At 62.6% G+C, this 18,652-nt stretch overlaps 1 protein-coding gene across 1 annotated transcript; it reads right to left on the reverse strand.

Moving 5' to 3' along the window:
- Nucleotides 1–23: 23 nt before the first annotated feature.
- UNC5A (unc-5 netrin receptor A) lies at nucleotides 24–13,051 on the reverse strand. Its single transcript, XM_068161024.1, has 16 exons — nucleotides 12,937–13,051; nucleotides 4,827–5,048; nucleotides 4,544–4,687; nucleotides 4,363–4,466; nucleotides 4,058–4,238; nucleotides 3,776–3,943; nucleotides 3,419–3,583; nucleotides 3,145–3,333; nucleotides 2,315–2,614; nucleotides 2,135–2,222; nucleotides 1,882–2,050; nucleotides 1,566–1,799; nucleotides 1,292–1,441; nucleotides 1,056–1,220; nucleotides 802–980; nucleotides 24–593 (listed from the first exon to the last, which is right to left on the reverse strand). The coding sequence occupies exons 1-16, from the start codon at nucleotides 13,049–13,051 to the stop codon at nucleotides 428–430; spliced, it is 2,739 nt and encodes a 912-aa protein (XP_068017125.1). The 3' UTR covers nucleotides 24–427.
- Nucleotides 13,052–18,652: the final 5,601 nt, after the last annotated feature.

Genomic DNA, 18,652 nt, shown 5'->3' on the forward strand with positions numbered 1-18,652 from the left:
GCACGGCTGAGCACAGCCCCACGTAGCAATATATATCGAATTTATTTACATTCACGTCCGGCAGACCCCCCGCCCGCGGCACCGCTATGTACATAAGGCCAAGTGTAAATACTTGAATGCACTTAATACAGAATTAAAAAAACGGTCTTTACACAACAGGGCCTGGGGCCCGGGGCCGCCCGGCCCCACACGCAGACAGCACGACGGCACCGCACGCACGACGCACACCCAGAGACCCCCCCAGACTCCCGCCGCGGGGCCGGGGGACCCCCAGGCCTGGGCTGAGTCCCACCACCACGGGGCACAGGCATCCCTCCTCAAGGGCTGTGGGGCATCAGGGTCCCGGGGGCCGGCCTGGGCCCTTTCCTGCCCCATGGCGTTGGTTCCCCCCCTCAGTGGGGGTTTGGCCCCCCACGCATTGCCGTGCTCAGCACTCGGCCTCGGAAACGGCAAAGAGGGCATTGTCCTGCTTGCCCACCTCGGCCACGGCGGCGGCCAGCTGCGAGAGGTTGCCATTGGGGAAGTGCCGTGCCTCCCAGAGGTTGAGGATCATGGCCGTGGGGCTGGGCTTCGAGGCGAAGAAGCTGAGATGGCTGGTGGGGGACAGAGGGACCATGTCAGGGCACAGGGGTGACCCCACACGCTGGGACCAGCCCCATGCTGGCCACATTTTGGGCACCATCCAGCTCCCAGGGCCCCACAATGTTCTAGCATGCAGCTGTAGGTGCAGGATGAAGCCAGGATGAACCCAGGATGAACCCTCCTGTCCCCAGCCCCAGTGCTGTCCCCATCCTCAGCTACCTGTCGAGGTTGAGCTTCTGGGCCAGCATCCTCCAGTCAGCTCCCCGGGTGCCTGGTGGATCCAGGCTGCTGATGATCTTCTGGCGGATGAGGAAGGGGATCTTGAAGGCACTGGGGCCCACCAGGGCTGGGGCACCCACCTCGCTGTCGGGGACCAGCCAGTCTGAAAACCTTGTGTCCTAGGAGCGAGAACCAGGTGGATGTAAGCCCATCTCGGGGTCACCCCTGTGAGCAGACCCTAGCCCTGCCCTCACCTTGGCAATGTTGAAGTTGACAGTGAAGCTCTGCCCGTCGCCCTCCACCTGCCAGACCCAGATCTTGCAGGCCAGCTCACAGGTGCTGGGGCTTAGGCGCTCCAGAGTGAAGGTGCAGTGCAGGAAGGGCTGCAGCCCACTCCAGATGTGGTAGAAGGGGATCTCCTGTGGTGAGGTGATGGATCAGTGGCAGGGACATCCCATGCTCATCCCCACCCACTGGCTGGGCTCCTCACCTGGTAGCTGGCAAGCAGCTTGCTCTTCCAGAGGGAGCTGGGCATGTCATGGATGGAGAGGCGCAGGTTGTGGTAGCTGTCCTTGAAGTGCAGCACCCGGGGGGCTCCAATCAGCTGACCCCCCAGCTGCTTCTCCAGCTGGATCACCTCCTGCTGGCACAGACAGCAGCTGGGCAGGAGATGCTGCACACTGACAACCCAGCCCTGCCCACATGACCCTTGCTCTCCTGCCCATGTGGCCCTTGCTCTGAGCCATGATTGGGACCCCTGGTACCTTGAGGACATCCTGGGTGTCGCTGAGGCAGTAGACACGGATGTTGTACTCCAGCGAGGGGCAGGCGGCCGGCGCAAACAGGACCAGCTTGAGGCGCTTGGAGGCCGCCATGCTGAGGGACTCCCCGACCAGAGCAAAGCGTCCCAGCTGCTCGGTGAAGATGTAGCAAGCCTGCGCTTCCAGCTGGCAGTAGTACAGCTCCGTGCATGGCTCTGCGCCCAGCTGCAGCACGTCCTGCAGCATCCAGGCAGAGATGTACCCAGGCATGGGCATCATCCCCCCAACCCTGACTCCCTTCCCCCCAGTGGTTGCTCACCTCCCACGTGCCCTCACACGACTGCTTCTTCAGGCGGATGCTCCAGTTCTCAGCGCTGGCCTCCACACAGTGCCCCATGGCCAGGATGGCAGGGCGGGTGAGGAGGACCCCAGGGGGGCCGCAGCTGACGATGGGGCTCAGAAGTGTCTGGCAGCCGGCCAGGGGCAGCCTGAGGCAGTGATGGAGACAGCTGAGCAGAGACAACCCCATCCTGGCCACCCAGTGCCTCAGCAGCCCTGGCTGTGGCACCTACCTCACCTCCTCTTGCTTGTGCAGGGTCAGGTAGACCTCGTAGATCTTTCCCCGCGGGATGGCATCGGGTGGGATGAGCAGGCTGATCCCTGGGTAGAGAGGTGCAGACTCAAGGGTGAGACCCATGGGAATGTGCCCATGGTGGGCAATGCTCCAGCACCCCATGCCCGCTCCACCATACCTGTGTTGGGGATCATGAGCCGCCCCCCCAAGAAATTGAAGGTGCCATAGGCCATGTTGGAGTTGCCACGGGGCAGGGAGCGAAAGTAGCTCTGGGTGGAGAGCCGGGCCACGAAGTCAGCACCCTCAGCGGCGGGCGAGCTGTGGTGCAGCGTGTGCCGCCCTGTGCCTAGTGGGCTCAGCAGGTGCCCGTTGGGCAGCTGGAGCTTGGCAGGGCCTTCCTGGCGCGAGCAGAGTGAGCCCTGGTAGGTCATGGTGGTGGTGCTGAGGTCAGGCTGGATGGTGAGCAGGCTGGGGTTGTCTGTGGCACAGAGCAGGGAACCGTGGTGCCAAGGCACAGCAGGGGTGGAGATGTCCCCGCCAGTGGCACAGTCAGCCCCAGGGAGCATGGGGCACACAGGCCCTACCTCATGGTAAGAGCTGTATAGGGCATAGCTGCTCCTGGGGTCCCAAAGGGCACTGAATCTGCCTCACAGCATAGACTCTTGGGGCACAGTCACCTCCGGGGTACCTGGAGCACCCAGCACCAACCCAGGCTGCAAACCTTATTAGGGACCAGGGACCCTATAGGACACAGAGCCCCCATCCACAGCCATGGACCCTATGTGGCACAAGGCACCAACCCCACAGTCAGGGACCCTTTAGGATGCAATGGTCCTGGGTCAGGGATTCCACAGGACACAGAGCCCCCACTTGAGTGCAAGAACCTTATGGGGCACACAGCCCCCACCCAGAGCCAGGAATGCCCTGGGGCAGACAGTCCCTGCCTGTAGTCCCCCTTGGTGCACAACCATCCCAGCATGGGCGCACAGTCTCGTCCTAGCATCTCACCGGCCTTGCTGGGCTTGATGCTGACAGGCTGGAAGCCAGCAGTGAGGATGGAGGAGTCAGCCACATCAGCATCCAGGCCCCCCTTCTTGCGGCAGTACACCAACACTCCGACCAGCAGCAGCAGCACCAGGCACACGGCCACAGCCACCAGCCCCACGTAGAGTGCCACGTCTTCTGCGCCAGGGGCAGCTGCACAGGGCAGGGCGTCAGCACCCATGGGCACCCTCCAGTCCCCTCTCCCAGGGCACAACACCACAATCCCTGCCACACTCACCGTGGCTGCAGAGCTCGGAGGTGCAGTTACGAGTGTCCAGCTCAGGGCCATGGCAGTCCCGGCCGCCGTTGCGTGGCGCTGGCTCCGAGCACTCCCGGCTGCGCCAGTGAGTGCACTCAGCCCCGCACACCGACCACTTGCTCCACTCTGACCAGACGCCGTCCACTGTGGGCACAGTGGGGGGGTCAGTACCCTGCTGCCACCCCCCCTTCCCTGCTCCAGGCCTGGCAGAGATGGACACACAGTGGGGTGGGAGGACAAGACATCCAGAGCAGGACAGGGAGTGTGACAGGTGCAGCAGGGAGTGCAGCATCGGCATGGTGTGGGTGGCAGAGGTGCCCTGGTCAGGGCGGGTACCTGGACAGAGGGTGGTGCAAGCGGTTTTCTGCACGTTTTGGCCCTCACAGAAAGCACCCCCGTTGAGGGGTGTGGGATTGGTGCACGTCCGGCTCCGCTTCTGCCAGCCCCGTCCACAGCTGGTGCTGCAGCCCGACCACTGCGTCCATGTCGACCAGCCGCCGTTCACTGAGTGGAGAGGGACCCATCAGTGCCCTACCAGGACAGGGGATGTGGGGAGGAACAGGACAGAGAGGGTGACACCAGGGCAGCGTGGCGGGGACAGACATGGTGGGGCCGTACCGTAGACAGTGATGGCGGCGGAGGCGCTGCGACGCCGTGCTACAATGTTTTTGGCCACGCAGGTGTAGTTGGCAGTGTCAGCCAGGCGGGCCTGCCGCAGCACCAGGCTGTGCTCCGGAGTCACATAGACATTGGCATCCAAAGCCGGGTCCACCAGCTCCTCGTTGCGCAGCCACTCCACCTGTGGGGCGCGGGGAATTTGCTGGGTGGGCAGCTGGGCCACCTCCTCAGGGAACACAAATGGTGTCCTCGCAGTTAGAAGGCAGCAGCAACCGTGCCTTGCCCTGCTGGACAGGAGGGCTCACCTCGGCAGGAGGGATGCCCTCAGGAGGGCGGCATGGCAGCACAATGCCCTGCTCAATGGAGACCTCCCTGGCCATCGGCTCCTGCTCAAAGTTCTTGCGCAGATCTAGGGAGGCACAGGAGCGAGGTGAGGAGGCTGGGACCAACTCCCTGCACCCCATCTGGGTACCCCCAGACACTCACAGGCGATGCGCACAAAGGCTTTCTGACTCTTGGTAGTGCCAGAGGAGCTCCAGGCCACACATTGGCACCAGTACTCCTCCAGCCCAAAGATCTTCTCCACTTGCTGGCGGGTGACCTCTATGCGGACTTCCATCACTGGCAGCCCTGCCACCAAGGCAGCATGTCAACACCAGCATGCTGGGCATGGTCCCCATGGCCCCAGACCCATGCAAAGCCCTCTGGAGAGAGATACATGTGGCTCCCCATCATGCGGGCCAGCACCCCCTCTCCTGCTGGCACTCACCGGTGGCACGGTCAGTGCTGTGCTGCGTGACGTGGTCAGCCTGGTGCACCCACTCGCCGTTGCACTTGAAGTAGATCTGGGTGGCAGGGGTGGCACGGCAGGCCAAGCTCACTGCCTTGTTCTTCACGATGTAGACATCCTCCGGCTCCAGCTGGAAGTGAGGAAGCAGGTCTGGGGATGCACCGGACGCTGGGTTGGCCACGGTTGCACTTTGCTGAGCACCTGTGGGGAGACAGGGGCTCGGCCACCACCAGCATTCCTGGGCTGGGCCGTCACCCATCCTGGCATGGCCTAGTGCCAGTGCCCTGTGTCCCCCCACTGCCACCAGCGGTGTGACAGTCACCTCCTGGCCCCACCATCCATCAGGGAGAGCAGCCACGCGGTGCTGCTGAACCTGTGCCGATCCCTCATGTCCACACTTAGCGCTAATGAAAAGGAAATGTAGTGTGACCAACAAGGGCCATCGCTCACGCCTCCCGGGGCACTGCTGTCTCCCTTCCCCAGCACACTGCAAGGGGCTGGCTGGGGGGCTGTATTCTGCTCAGCTGTGCCCTGGCCTAGCACAGAGATGCAGAGTGAGTGGTGGGGTGTGCACCTGTGTCCTGTGATGCTGGCACCCACATGGGAGTGGGCACAGGCATGGCACAATAGGGGCTGGCTGTCCCCAGTGTCCCCAAGGTGGCGAGGTTCATCTCAGGGCTGTGCAGTCCTTCAGGCTGTCCCCTACCCAGTTTGGGAGAAGCTGTGAGTGCCATGCACCAGGGCAGGGTTCCTATGGGGTCAGCAGCGCTGGGAACACAGCAGGTGGCACAGTCCCACAGTGCTCACATACCCCAGCCTGGGCGCAGCCAGGTGCTCCCACTCCCCACACCCATCAATGCCTGCTGTGGAAAGAGTTAATAAAGCAGGGCCCTAAATAAGCATTTGATTAACAAACGATAAAATAGCGATTGTGTCACTGAATGAAGCTGTAATTGCTGCTGCTAATTGGCTGGTTAGGATTTAATAAGCAATTAAATGGGATGGAATGCGCAGTAATTAAGTGCCTTCGTTTGGCAGCCCTGCTCCCCACATGGCCCACGGGACCCCCGTTGCCTGTGCCCACTGTGGCTGGCTCCTGCCTGGTACAGCCACCTGCACCATGAGGACGAGGACGCAGGGGACCATGGGGAGACATGGGACACAAGGATCCCTCAGGCCTTGTCTGTGTCTCCCAGAGGGGTTCTGAGCCCCAGTGCTCCCCTGAGCCGATCAGGCCCCTGAAAGCTGTGGAGCGGGCGCCAAGCAAGCCTGCCGCGATGCCCGCCGGGATGGGCAAGGTGCAGCAGCTAATTTACACGGGGAAGATAAACGGCCACCATAACGTGCTGGTTATTACCCCATCAGCACTTTTACAATGTCGCTGGCAATTAATTTAATTAAAACCCCTGTCGGGGAGATACAGGCATTTCATATTTCATTGGTTTAACGACACCCCCCCCATCCTCCACCCCCCACCAGCCGCAGCCCAGGGCTGGCCCGGGGGGTCACGCCGCGGACAGGCGCTGCGGTGCCCAGCACGGTGCCATCACCGATTCTGGCTGCGGCATGGCTCACTGCAGCACCCGCGGCTCGCACCGCTGCGCCACCCATCCTGGCACCCCTGGCTGCCCAAGCTGCACTGCCCATGCCAGCACGTGGGGCTGAGCTGAGCAAAAAGGCAACCCCACTTTATTTACTGAATGCCAGTTTGCTGCTGCGCAGTAGCACCGCTGCCTCCCGCCTGGGCACACTGGGTGAACGCGGGAGCCGTGCTGTGGGGATCAGCCTTTTCATCACAGGAGAAAGGAGTGCAGCGGGCACCGAGCTGTGGGTTTGTCCATCACAGCCAAGCCAAGGGGTGCAGGAAGCCTGTGGCCAGCAGCAACCAGGAGGGGTGCAGAGTATCTCCAACTGCTCACCCAGTCAGGGTGTTGACTCCCTCGTGGGGCATGATGAGACTATGGGCAGCAAATGCATATGGGGACATGCAGCAAGCATGTCCCCTGGGAAGGATACTATCCTGCTGCTGGGCACTGTGCTGAGCACCAGCTGAGCTCTGCACTGTGATGTGGCCAAGGATGGAGCTGTGTGGTACAGCCAGGAGTCTGGAGCTGGCCTGGAGCCCCAGCAAAGGAGTGGAGGGGCTGTGGTGTGTGTCCCACGCACCATAGGTGTTCCATCCATGATGGTACCCCATACATGGTGGGCATTCCATGCACAGTGGGCACCCCATGACTATCCAATGCACCACGGCCATCCTAGGCAGCACAGCTAGGCCAAACACCATGGATACCTTGTGCAGCAAGGATGCCCCATGCTCTGCAGGCACCTCCATGCACAGGGTCCCCCACCCCTCAGCCCCTGGGTGTGGGTGCAGTGTGGATGCAGCGTGGGCAGCAGCCCCCCACACGACGCCCGTTCTGGCTCCCGCACCACTTCGGCCTCGCCACTCACCTGCCTTTGTGTTGCCATGGAAACAGGCAAGATGCTTATGTCACCTTGGCAAAGGGAACTGGGGAACTTCAGTAGGGATGGGGGACGAGGGGGATGGTGGGGAGCCGGGTACCACTTGCCTCTGTGACTGCCCCTGCTGTGGCGGGGGGGCACACAGCCCCGGCTGGCCGCTCTCTGGGCAGCCAAAGGGGTAAATGGCAGTGCGGCTTGCCACGGTGCTGATAAATCACGGCGGGCAGCGTCAGTGCATTAAGCAGGGATTTATTATCAATTAGCCCCTGCCCACATGGGCTAACGAGCACGCCGGCAGGCCTGGCTAAAGGGCAGGAGGCTGGGCTGCAGCACACTCCCCCCCCCGCAGGGTGCAGAGGGAATGGGGAGCACTCCACTCTGGGCTCTGCACACTTGCTTCACCCCAGCACTGCAGGACCCCCAGCTGTGCTGGGTCTCCCTGTGCACAAAGTCTCCCAACCGCTGCCAGCACAGATGGCCACACAGCCCCTCACCACAGCACCTGGGGCCCCCAGCCTCAGAAAGCCAGGTATACTGGAGTTACTGGTCAGGAAGGAACTGCAAGATGCTGCATTGCCCAGCAGTGGGGGAACACTGCCAGGACCCACCAGGTGCCATCGGGTGCCCCCCATCCTGGTCCCTCTGGTACCAAGCCATGATCCTACTCATGCTGCCACACTCCCTGGTGGTGCTGAGAGCAGCATGCCAGGTGCCTTGGTGCCTGCCATGGAGACACGCCAGGAAGGTCAGCATGTTCTTGGCGAGGAGAGGCTGCCCAACAAAGGATGCAGCACTACCAACCCCGGCACAGGCATGCTGGTGTGTGCCTGCTTGACACAACTGCCCCCAAGAGGAAGCAGGCAGCTGCCTGCAGTGGGAGAATGTTCCAATGGCATGGGTATGCCCAGAACACTGCTGCCCAGCAGGGACCCATGCATTGGCTGTCTCTGCAAGGCACTAAGCCATGCCTGGAAACTCTGCCCTCATCTTCCTCTGCCCTCATCCCTTGCCCACACCCCTGCCTAATGCCTGTCACCCTGAGACACCCTGCAGCAAGGTGGAGACCTGGATGCCAGCATCTGCCTCTGCTGCTGCCCTCCCGTCTGGGGACCTCCCCAAATCCCCACAGGCTTTGCAGCTGGCAGATTCCATCCCAGCTGGCGCCCCATCCATCGTGCCCGCGCCAGGCCTGGCATGCCATTAACATGAAAGATTTCCTTGCACTTTGCCGGAGCCTGGCCTGCACCCGGGCAGCAGGTAATTAAAGCAATAATTGCTGCTGATTGTGCCAGCCTAAACGAGGGAAGGATGGGTGTCAGGAGGAGGGCAGAGGATGCCCGGTTGTGCCCAGGGGACCCTGGTAGTGCCAGCTCTGCCCACTGCCCTACACACAGAGGTCTCTGCCACCAGCACTTTTCTCTCTGCAGGGTGTGAAGTGAACTGGCACTACTCACCACCATCAAAAAGCTTGTCTGAGGCTTTGAGCTGGACGCTATCATGCTGGGAGAGGCTGGCTCCAAGCGGTGATGAGCTGGTTCTGACCCAGGAGAACCCCAGTCTGAGGCTGTGGCTTTGCCTGGCACTGCTTTGCTGCCTACAACTCCCCCAGCACTCACCTGAAGCAAGAGGGCATCAGCAAATACACCCACCTATCTACCCCACAGAGTCACCACAGTGATGCCAGGCAGGTGCTGGTGCCAGCCATGGCCAGGCTGGGAGCCATCAGGGTCAGATGCCAACACTGGGCAGCATGGCCTGGCTACTGGCCAGCCTGGCACATGGTGAGCACCAGAGACAGTAAGACAATGAGCAGTGTCAATACCTCCCCTGTGCTCCAATGAGCACAGTGCCCCAGGAGTGACCACACCTGCCCCAGGACAGCGCCCCCAGTTTCCTGGCACACCTCCATGAGATACCCTCTGTCTTGGCCCCGAGTGCCCCCCAGATGCCAGCTCAACAGCCACGGTGGAGGGAGGCTGGGTGGACGTGGCTAGGGCCTGAGGGCGCCGTCTCACAGCGAGAGTGTGGCAGCGTCTGGGCGCTCATTAAGCCAGCGTCGTTATGAATGAATTAGTCAGGCGGGTTTGCATGACAATGGAGCTGCCTAATTACGGATTTGAGCTGATAAGGCGCTCCTCAGTACATGCAATTAGCATGTGCCAGGGCGGGCAGGGCTCCCGGACTGCGGCCTCGCCCAAGCCCCACGCCCACCCAGGGGGCTGAGCAGCGCTAGCTCTGCCCCGTGCCCAGGATCTGGGGACGGCGGTGGTGGCAAAGGCAGCAGAGGAGGACAGCCCCTCGCTGGGACATTCTCTGCCTGCCTGGGGGCTATCGGCTCTCGAATCCACCGATGAGCAGCCTTCCCGGGGCACCCACGGAGTCGGTCCCCTCTATAGCACACACAGAGCTCTGAGCTCCAGGCATAGGGAACCTGCAGGATGCATGCCAAGCCATGACAGCCCCGTTCAGTGGCACTAAAAAGGGAGAGGGTCCCATCCTGTCCCTGGCTTGGTGGGGGATGAGGGAGCTCCCCTAGCCCTTCCTGGCACTGAGATGATGTGAGAAACACAGTACCAGCACAACTCCATGTGCCAGGATTGTTGGTGAGGTCCTGAGCCTAGAGATCTGAGTGACTGAGAGAAGCATCAAGATCACCCTCAGTGCCATGTCCCAGCCAGAGCAGGTAGGGGATATGGGTACAGGTCTGGGAAGGCTCTGTCTGCACAATGGTTCCAGCTGCAAGCCTCCAGCTCGGTGGCCTCTCCCTCTCTCACCCCTGGGTGGCACATGGTGGTGCTGGCAACCACAGTGTTCCACAACCCTGCAGTAGAAAGGGCTGGCTGGAGGGGCCTAGGACCAAAGTCCTCATCCTGTGGGCAGAAGCCTCAGGCAGGGCAGAGTCTGAGGGGGCCAGAGTCAGTGGCCATCTGCCAGACACCCACCTAGAAGCAGCACCCAAAAAGTGGGTAGATTGTAAGGCTGAGGAGTACTGGGCAACTGAGCCTGACTGGATGAGGATGGGACACACTGTGCTCATTCTGGAGCTAGTCCATCCCCGCCTGGTCACAGACAGACATGTGATGCATAGAGCAGTGATGGTGCTGACAAGCTGGGGCAGTGCTGGCACAGAGGGTGCACCTCTGAGTGCAGTGTAGGGCATGGAGGAACATGCACAGTACACAGGCCCTGTGCCATCATCCATCAGGCACTGGTGCCAGTGCCAAGGTGGTCATGGCTACTGCCGGCCACCCAAGTGGGACAGGCACTCAGTTGCATGAATGGCTGTGAGGCGTCTGCAGTAGCTCGGGAGGTGCCCACCTCTGGCAACACTGCTAGCGTCCTGGTCCCCTCCCGCAAGCACCTGCCAGGCTCTGCACGGCTTGATGTAGTGCCAGCCCCACGTGGCACCGAGCCAGAACAAACAGCCCTGGGCGGGCTGCGTCTGCCGCGTGCTCACGCTGGCAGCCGGCACGGCAGCTTCCAGCCGCCCGGCACACGCCAGCTCTGCCTGCCTTCCTGCCTGCCCTCCTGCCCACCATCCTGCCCTCCTGCCTGCCCTGCCGAGGCACTGATGCCCAGTCAGGTGTAGGTTGTGGGGCAATGATGGGATGCAGCAACCTGGGGTGCCAGGCTGTGGGGCACCAGGTTGTGGAGTGGAGTGGTTGCAGAGCTCAAGGTTTCCCAGCAGCACCGTATGACTTCTGTGCAGTGAGAGCAGAGACCATGCCCCAGCTAGAAGAGCTGGGGCAGGAGCTGGTGTGGCAGGAACTTGCTGAGGCAAGGGCCGGACTAGAAGCAGGGTCTGGCACTAGCTGCCACAGGTGCCAAGAGGATGGAGTCACAGAAGTGCTGGGCCAGGGGTAGCTCTGGGGAAGGTCCCTGACCCTGTGCCCTTGCCCTTCCACCACCACAGAAGTCAAGTGGGGCAGCTCCTGCACCTTGGGTACTCAGCTCATGCTACGGCCTGCAGATAAGCCCTAGCCTTCACTGCTGCCCTTGCCCTTGCCCTGCAGGCACCAGCAGCATAGCCAGCAGCCTAATCAGGGGATGCTGCTCTGCAGCTGCAGGCAGGGGCCCTTTGCCTTGACACTGGCATTGCCCTGTCCACAACCCGTGCCTCACTGCCCTCGAGGAAGGAGTGCTATGCCATGCCAGGATGGAGCAGCACCTGGTGCACAGAGGCCCAGCCTTGCCACTTCTGTACTGAGCTGTGGTCATGCAGGGGGCTGGGCACAGTCATGCCACAGCCAGCTGTGAGCTGCTTGACAAGTGAGTGGTGAGGACGAGCTCCCACACTACACTGCCCCGAGCTGAGTGCCCCCCACACCTCACACTGCAGAGGTGGTGCGGCATGGCCTGGTTCACCTCCTGCCCTGCTACCCCCAACTCCATCCATCACCACAGACCCAGGGATGCCATGGGGACGGCAGCACTCCACATCCAGCTGGGGGTTGGTACCCAAAAGCAACCTCCATATAGGGTGTCCTACACCCAAGAGGTGCCCATCCACCGTCCTGGCTCCGCAGCATCCCGCAGACAGGCCATGCTGGGAGCACTGGGTGTGGGGTCCCCAGGGGTGGCTGGCCAGTTAGAATGGGTGTGTGGATTACAGAAGCTGCACCGAGGCCAGGTGAGGGTATGTCTCTGGTCTTGGCAAGGGGGTCTGTGGGCCAGGACTTCCAAGTGCAGACGGGTCCATGTCCTCTCTCCCCAGACCCCCCGCAGAGCGCACGTCCAGCGCCGCGCAGCTCCCCGCCCCCAGCCCGGTCCTTTGTCTGCAGTCGCCACTTCAAGGCTGCCGTGACACCTGCCAGCAGCCGCCAGCCCCGGGCACCCACCGCAGCCCCCAGACCTCCCACCCCCGGGCCGGCAGACGGTGCCGCTCAACCCCGGAGTCCGGCCTGGCCCACTTCCCGACCCGACGGGTCCTTCCCGGGAAGGGGATGGGTAGAGTCGGGGGACAGACGCGCTCCGGACCGTCCGCGTCTGCAGCAACACCGATGCATCCCCGCATAGCCCCCCCCACGCCACAGCCACCCACGCCAAGGCCACCTACGCGGAATGACAGTACCCTTCACCCGTCATCATGGTCTCCCGTGCCCCGGCTGGGTGATGGGGACGGCAGGTACCCCGTGCAAGGGGCAGGGACCCCGTGCCGGGGGCTGAGATGATGTGCGTGGGAGAGAGACGCCGTGCCCGGGGCAGATCTGCTGTGGACCCCCGGGCGCGTGGCTGGCAAGGCCCCGGGGGAGCGGAGCCGTGCCAATGAGGAGGCGAACGCCTTCAGTGCATGCAGCGTCCGGGAGAGCTTCGGCTGGGCACGGGGGGGGGGGGGGGCAGCCACGTGTGGGCACGGGGTGGGAGAACGGCAGTGCCTGCGGTGGGGCGAGGGGCACGTCCTTTGCCCAGGAGGGCATGCTGGGGACCTCCCCATACCCCGCTGCCAGCCAGGCACCCTGCACGGCCCCTGGTCCTCGGGAGGACACCCAACTCCCCGCAGGACGCCCGCCCGCCGCCGCTCCCCGGGTGACCTTGCCCAGCGCCCGATGTCGGGTCCCCGCCGCTCACATCAGCCCCCACCAACCCGGAGCCCAGTACCCGCGAGGGACGCGCGGTGACTCACCGGCGGCAGCCAAGAGGGCAGCGGCGAGCAGGGCACCGAGCGGCCCCGGCGCGGCAGCGGTGGCGGCGGTGGCGGCGGCGGCGGGGCCCCGGCGGCGGCGTGGCCCCGCACCCATGTCGCGCCCCGCGGAGCGCTGCGCGGCGGGGCGAGAGAGCAGGGCGGGCCGCGCTCCGCGGAGCCCTCAGCGGGCCATGGCGCCACCGGCCCCGCCACCGCCACCGGCCCGGCCCCGCCGCTGCTGCCGCCCGCCGCTCCGCTCCGCCCGGGCGCCGCCAATGCGGGGCGGCGAGCGCGGACCCGCCCGCCGAAGGGACGGCGCAACAGCTGGGCGCGCCCCCGCCGACGCCCCCCGCCCCGCACCACCGGCGTCGCACCCCCCCACACGTCTGCATCTCCCTCCTGCGTCCCTCCGCCCTGGCCGGTGCTGAGGTCCGCATCCTTCTCCCCCTGGTTTGCCCCTTCCGCCCTCCCATCCCCTGCCCCGGTACCGTGTACCCCCTTGCACGGCTTCCTCCCCTCCCACTCCCGGAGTACCCTACCTGGCAATATGCCCTCTGCACCGTCTCTATCTCCCCTCTGCATACTCCCCCTCTCCACTCCCCAGTTCCCGTGTCGGGGCTGTGAGTCAACACCTTTCCCCGAGTGCAGCACCTCTGGTTTTCACCCCTCCTTGGGCACCGTCCACCCACCCCAGCACAGCATCCCCTGCCCCTGGGACACTCTCATCCCAGGACAGCACCTGCCCCACACACCTCTCTGCCTTGAGCCCCTGCTGTAGGCATGGGACAGGTGATGCCCAGGGGTCCCCTAGCCCAGCCTGGCACTCCTTGGGTGGTGCCTGGGGACAACCCCAGGAGAAAAGAGGGTGCTGTTGGCACTCTGCCCTGCACCATCCAGCTGTCAATCCTCCAAGGGTGAGCGTGGTGTCTCATGGTGGAATGTGCCAAGGAAGTGGGACATCCTGTCAGGGACATATGCCATCTGTGAAGGCCCATCTCACTGGCATACACGGAGGTCTGTCCCCAGAATACCTCACACCCAGCCAAGCTAGTCACTCCCAGGGCATTTGGTTCTGCCCTGGGTGCAGGATGAGGCCATGCTGTCCATGCAACTAGCCAAATCCAGCTGCCATCACCATTGGGCAGAGTGCAGTATGGGCAAAGGGTAAGAGACAAAGGGGAGTGAGGCTGTACTGGGGTGCCCGAGGTGCTTCTTTGTGGGAGCCAGGGCCTGCCCAGCTGCAGAGGGCAGGGGCAGGGCTGGGCAGCAACTCCCAGTGCTGCACAGCGATAATTTAATTAGCAGATTCAAGAACAATTAACAACTGTTCTGACACCTTCGAGCGCTGAAGTGGGTGCGAAGCCAGTGTGGGTCTCCCGGTTGGCACCAGCTGTGCCACAGCTTTCATCCACCCCAGTGCAGTGCTGGCAGTGCCAGGCAGAGTCAAGGCCACTGTCAACACAGTCCTGGAGTGAGGCCAGAGCCATTGCCCACCATCACCCCCCCCTTGCCAGGGAACCCCTGCACCAATACAGCCGTGCACCATCGGTGTGCTCAGGCAGGGCAGGGCACGTGGTGTGGCACCTATGGGTGCCTGCTCCGGTTCCACCCTGCTGCACCATGCAGTGCTCCGAGCCCCGGCATAGCCCGCATGGGCATCGGTGGAGGGCAGCCGACAGAGGAGACCCGCGGCCTGACGTGGGCAGAGCCCCGGCGCAGCGATAACCACCCTCCTTCAGGCTGGCTCGTTATTGCCGGTGGCATTTGCATGGAAACAGGATGTTTTTACTCCTCGCTGCTCCATCTGCTCCTGCTGAAGTCACCACACCGCACGTGAGCTCCCGGGGGGCTGCCATGGGAACCGGGGCGAGCTCTCTCGGAGCGCCGAGACCACCAGCCCGCCCTGCCGGGGCGCCCGGACGCCCTCAGCCAGGCAGTGGGGCAGAGCGAGGTGGGGATACCCGGCGCAGATGACAGGATGGCACCTGTGCAGGGCCCCAGCACAGTGCCGCCCAGGGGCAGAGCGGCGGGGGGGCGGGACTCGGGGCCCCGGTGCTGTGCCAGCCCCATCTGCTCCTTGCTCCGCTCTTCCGGGACGGCTTCCAGCTCCTGCTCCTGGCACTGCACCAGCGGTGCCAGCGACAACACTCCCACTGCCCAGGCACCTATCACAGCCTCCCCACCCCACTGCCCACCCGGGGGTGCCTGGTCCTGCTTTGACTTCACTCAGTTCCCTCGCCATGTGCTTGTGATGTGCCGTGCCATGCAGGTGTCATGCCAGGGCTGTGTGGCATCAGCCTGCATGTCCCTCCTGCACCACAGGCCAGCATGGCCAGGCTGTCAGTGGGGAAGTGGCAGGCCACGTTGACGAATTAATAGACTCTAATTAATACAGATTGGGGAGATCAGTTTCAATTCTGCTTGCTCTCCTTCTTGCTGAGGAGGAGCTGAAGGGGCGGATGAGCCTGAGTCCTGCTCCACAGGCTGCCAGAGCCCTGAGCCCTGCCTCCAAGGGACTGTGCCAGCCTGGTTCATGCCCATGAGACACTCAGCACCCCTGACCACCCACTGGTGTGGTGTGAGGTTTTGCAGTATGTGGGGAACTGTAGGATTTGAGGGCTTTAATTTGTGGAGTACAGTGCCCGACCAGCCTGGTGCCCCTTGCATGACATGCTCATTGCCTGGGTGTCCCTCAGTCACCACAGCCCCGGGGGGATACCAGAAGCAGCATCCCCACTGGGTGCTGTAAATGGATTATTACCCAGAGTAATTAAGATGGGATTAAAAATTAATTCTCTTCTCCAGCACACCGTGGTTGTGGCTCAGCCGTGTGCTACAGCCATTATGCCAGTGCTTTCTCCTGAAAGAAACTGCATTGGGGTGGAGATGGAGGGAGAACTTCACCTGAAGCGGTGGTACCCGGGCTCCGCAGGCTGCAGCTGCCACCTCCCTGGGAATGTCACCACCCTGGCACTGCTCTGTGTCACCACATGCCCTGGACCCCACGCCTGGCCAGGCCAGCCAAGGTGAGGCAGCTCCCACCCGCTGCCAGGCCTGGCAGAACCCATGCCCATGACATCCCCAACCTTCTGCCCGGCCCTGGCAGCCTTGCACAAGGCCAGTCCAGAGATTTTCTAAACTCCCATCAAATATTTAAATAGGATATTTGAGCTCATGTATAATGGATCACCCGTGAGCTGCCTCCCCATCCATTTGTGGTATTTAAGGAAGTCAAATATTAAACACCATTGTATTAGCAAACCTGCCGTCTGCCTAATTGAGCTACAGGCAGGGAGGTGCTGACGAATAAACAACGTATAAAGCATGGCCCCTGGAGCAGGATGCGGCCCGGCTGCCAGCACCGTGCAGGAACGGGGCTGCGTGAGCTCCTGGAGTGTGCTTCAGCGGGGAGCAGGCGCCGGCACTGCAGGTGTCGCAAAGGTGCGAGCAACACGCGTGCCACGCAGGGGGCATGTGCCAGAGCGTGGCGCAGCACGGCACGGAGCGGGATGGGACATCCCAGGACTCGTTCTGCACAGGGGTGCTTGGAAATGGAGCCAGCGAGAGCATCTCCAGCTGCACAAGGGCTCTGCGTGCAGAAAGATTATGAAAATTAAAAGTAAATAAATATGGATGTTGAGGACCTAATTCTGATAAGAGGATTTTCAAAATTAGCCATTTGCAAGAGCAGATTAAGAGTGCACGGCGCTGGGGGCGGGAAGGGCTCTATTAAACCACGTGGCAAAGCCCACCCCAGCGCAGCCCGCTCCTTGCAGCCTCCGGCACCCACAGAGCCACTCCCTGCTTTTTAACTCCATGGATTTGCCGCTGCCGTGAAGGGAAAGGGAGCGGCTGGAGGGGCAGGGGCACAGCGCTGTGCCACTCTGCAGACACGGGTCCTGCAGACATGCTTGCATGGCACCAGCACCTCACAGGAGAATGTTGGGGGCCAGCGGCGCTGTGGTGCTGGTTCCTGCACACAGGGGACAGAGGAGAGGGGGGGCATAGTGGTGGCACAGAGCTTGGGATCCTCAGGGGTGTGCTTGGTACTCCTATCCTAGCGTGGGGCTAGAGCAAGGGGGAGTGGGGTGAATAGGTGGCAAAGCCACTGCCTGCACATCTTGTGGGCACTCTGTGCCATCCAGTGCAGCAGGTGCTCCTGGCCAGAGCTGGAGCTGATGCTCTCCTGGCAGTGCTGTGGGTGATGGGGCAGGGATACCTCTGTATGCCCTGAGGTGGAGACAGGAAGGAGGCTGATGGGGCTGGGAGTCCCTTCATGTCCTTTGACTGGGATTCACTGTCCAGGCAGCCAAGTGGAAATCTCATTACAGGTTGGCACACAGGCAGTGTCCATGTCCCTGTCCCACCTGGCTGAGGGCTGGTGCAAGCTGGGGTGGACCTGGCTGCAAGCAGTGCCTGTACATGGACACTGTCAGGGCTGGAAGTGACCACGTGCTCCCCTCAGACCTACCTTGTACCCCTTACCTCAGCTGAGGGCCAGCCACCCTCCTCCTCAGCCTGACAGAGATTCCCCTCTCTGTGATGCAGCTGGGTCAGTCACGGGTGCAAGGTGGGTGCCAGCTCCCATGGGGCCTCCAGACCGGGTGTGGAGCCAGGGATGGGAGCTTGCAGGCAGGGTACAGGCAGGGTGCAGCAACCCAGATGCCTGGAGTGACCTGCACTCCCCCAACAGCAGCAACAACAGACAATTAATTAGCATAGCAGTGGGAGAGGAGCTGGTGGAGCTGTGTGGGATCGATAAGTGCATCAACTGCCTGGGAAACACCAGCCCTCCCAGTCAGAGACATGGCACTAGGGTGGGCAGGGAGCCTGGCACATACTCACCACCTCAGCTGGGTGCTGGCAGAGGGGTGGCTGTGAACTGCAGCATCACCAGCCCCTTGCAAGGGGACACAAGAGTGAACAGGGCTAGGAGGGCAAGGACAGGCACTGGTGGCACTGCTTGATGTGTGCCCTGTACCTTGGCCACCCTGGGACTGGCAGTTGCTCCTTGCTGAGCAGGAGAGTGGCTGATTCCTGTGCTATGACAGGAGGACACGAGGGTGCTGATGGAGCCGCCCCTTCCCCAGCTGTTGGGATGCATCTGTGTCAAGGGAGTTGAAGTCTGGTCCCTTAGAGCTGGTGCAATTGTCTGGGGGAGTTGAGGAACGGGGCTGTGGGCAGGAGGCTTGGGGACAGCATGGGCACAGCGCCTGGAGAGGAGCACGGCCACACAGGCAGATGCCAGCCATCCAGGCCCCCAAACCATGGCATCGGGCCAGCAGAGAGAACCCCAAAGGGGTAGTGGCCAGGGGGCACAGGACAGGGTGGCGAGGACAGCTCTGCCTGTAGCAAAACATTGCCTGCAGCCTGCCTCAGCACCGCGCTGCAGCCATGCCTGCACGTCTGATGCCTGCAGGTCTGTGTCCACACAGCTCCTGTCCCTGTCCCCATCCCACCCGCCCGCTCCCCCGCCCGCCTCTGCCAAGCGGGAAGTGCCAACCCGTCCCTGCGGGGAAGGAGAGTGCTCAGCCGTGTTGCAGGAGCCTGTCTGCTGCTCAGATGAGAAGTGACAGCAAGGGACCCTTCTCAGGTACAGGCTCCCTGTGCCGCAGGGCAGGAGATAATGTCCCACTCTCCCCCGCCTCTGCTGGCACTTAACCCCTTCCCCTCCGCTCAGACCCCTCCATACTAACCCCAGTGTACAAATCAGCTC

Source organism: Melanerpes formicivorus, unplaced genomic scaffold (assembly GCF_026170545.1).
Source record: "Melanerpes formicivorus ecotype bairdi unplaced genomic scaffold, bMelFor1.0.p_v2 SCAF_2, whole genome shotgun sequence".
In the NCBI taxonomy this organism is placed as follows: domain Eukaryota; kingdom Metazoa; phylum Chordata; class Aves; order Piciformes; family Picidae; genus Melanerpes; species Melanerpes formicivorus.